This window comes from Corapipo altera, unplaced genomic scaffold, assembly GCF_003945725.1.
Source record: "Corapipo altera isolate COAL_440 unplaced genomic scaffold, ASM394572v1 96, whole genome shotgun sequence".
Lineage (NCBI taxonomy): Eukaryota > Metazoa > Chordata > Aves > Passeriformes > Pipridae > Corapipo > Corapipo altera.
Window position 1 is genome coordinate 1569958 of NW_020884962.1, and position 1659 is coordinate 1571616.

Sequence of the window (1659 nt, forward strand, 5' to 3'; positions counted from 1 at the left end):
CCCCCCCCCCCCCCGCCCCGCACAGGAATGGGGCCGGGAAGGGGGAGGGGGCGGGAGCCTTTGTGCGGTGCCGAGCCCGGTGCGAGGGGGCCGCCCCCGCGCCCAGCCCCGCTGCCGGGGGGCTGAGGACCCCGGGCCCCCCGAGCCGCGCCGAGCCCCCCCGTGACGTACCTCTCTTTGTGCAGCAGCGCCAGCCGCTCCTTGGGCACCTTGAGGCGCTGGGACAGCCGGCGCTTCAGCCCCTCCACCGTCTCTTCGGCGGGCACGGAGAGCTCATAGCGCGTGCCGGTGGTGGTGTGGATGTAGAGGTTCATGGGGGGCTCGGGCGGCCCCACCTCGCAGGCGGGAGCCCCGCGGCTGCAGCTCCTGGCGCCGGGCTGCGGGTCCATCCGCCGACCTGCGGGGGCAGCGGCGGTCGGTGCCGGGGGGCGACGGCGGGACGCGGCGGGGGGGGTGCGGGAGCGGACAAAGGAGAGAGCGGGGCCCGCTCCGCCGCACGCCCGGCGGGACCCACGGGAGCTCCGGCTGCGCGGCGAGGCCTCGGGCGGGGGCCGGGAGGAGGCGGGGGGGGGGTGTGGGGGGGGGGGGGGGGGTGTCCCCAAGCAGGGCTGTACCGGCCGGGCCCTCCGCGGCCCGGGCGAAGAAAATAAAATATGTATATAAAAATAAAAAATATAAAATCCCCCGTGCTCGCCCCGCTCCGTTGGCTGCCGCGGGAGGGGGGGGGGGGGCGGTAGAAGCGGCGCTGCCCGTCCCTGCCTGCCGCCTGCCCCTGCTCTGCCGCCTCCTTTCTTTCTCCTCGCCGCCGCTCTGCGCTCTCGGAGCGGGGTGTCTGGGGGCGGGGTGAGGCCCGAGGCCGCGGCGAGGGGCGGGGAGGCCGCGTCGCTCCCCCCTCGGTGGGGCCGGACCCGCCGAACCGGCCGCCGCTCGCGCTGCCGTGGGAGCACCGGGGGGGAGGGAAGTTACAATGTAGCAACGTCCCGGGGGGCGGGGCCTCGCCCTCATTCACTCCGGCTCCTCCGGCGGCCGCAGCCAATGGCGGCGCGCCGGGCGCCCAGACATCCGCGGTGGCGGCCAATGGGGGGCGGGCGCAGGCTCCCCACGTGGCCCCCGGTGGGCGGGGCGGCCCGGCCGGATTCCTCCCGCCCACGCGGCCGCGCGGCCCCGCCCCCGGCCCCGCCCCCCGCGCGCCCTCGCGCCGCGCCTGGAGCCATTCATAATCCCGGCGCACAACAAAGGGGCGCGGGGCTGGAACTGGGGGTCCGGGCGGGCACCCCCCCTCTCCGCGGGGGCCACCGGGCTTGGCGTGCGGGGCCCGGGCGCCGCGGAGGGGTGAACGGGGGACGCGGGCAGGCGGCGGCCCCGGAGCGCCGCGGCGGGGGCGGCGAGCGGCCCCCGCACCGGAGGAGGCCGCGGCGGGAGGTGACTGCCCGCGGGGCCGGGCGGGAGCCGGAGCCCCCGGAGCCGAGTGACGCGGGGACACAGAGGCGGAAAGGGCGGAGGGGACCCGCACAGTCACCCGCGGCCGGTCACACCCGCCCGGTCACACGCACCCGCCCCGTCACCTTCCTTAGTGACGCCGTTACAGCTACGGGGAACCGTCCCGACACGGGGCTGAGCCCCCCCTCGCGCCCCCCAGTACACTTCTAGCTCCCCTAT

General features: G+C 77.7%; 1 protein-coding gene across 2 annotated transcripts in view; it reads right to left on the bottom strand.

Moving 5' to 3' along the window:
* The window catches only part of MIDN (midnolin), an 11645-nt gene that overhangs the window by 9268 nt on the left and 718 nt on the right, over positions 1-1659 (bottom strand). The window contains exon 2 of one of the 2 annotated variants that reach the window (XM_027664398.1): positions 172-397. In XM_027664398.1, the coding sequence (XP_027520199.1) occupies positions 172-389 (218 nt within the window). In that variant the 5' untranslated portion in view covers positions 390-397. Of the gene's footprint in view, positions 1-171; positions 935-1659 lie in introns of those variants that run through there. The other variant, XM_027664397.1, reaches the window with a different exon arrangement.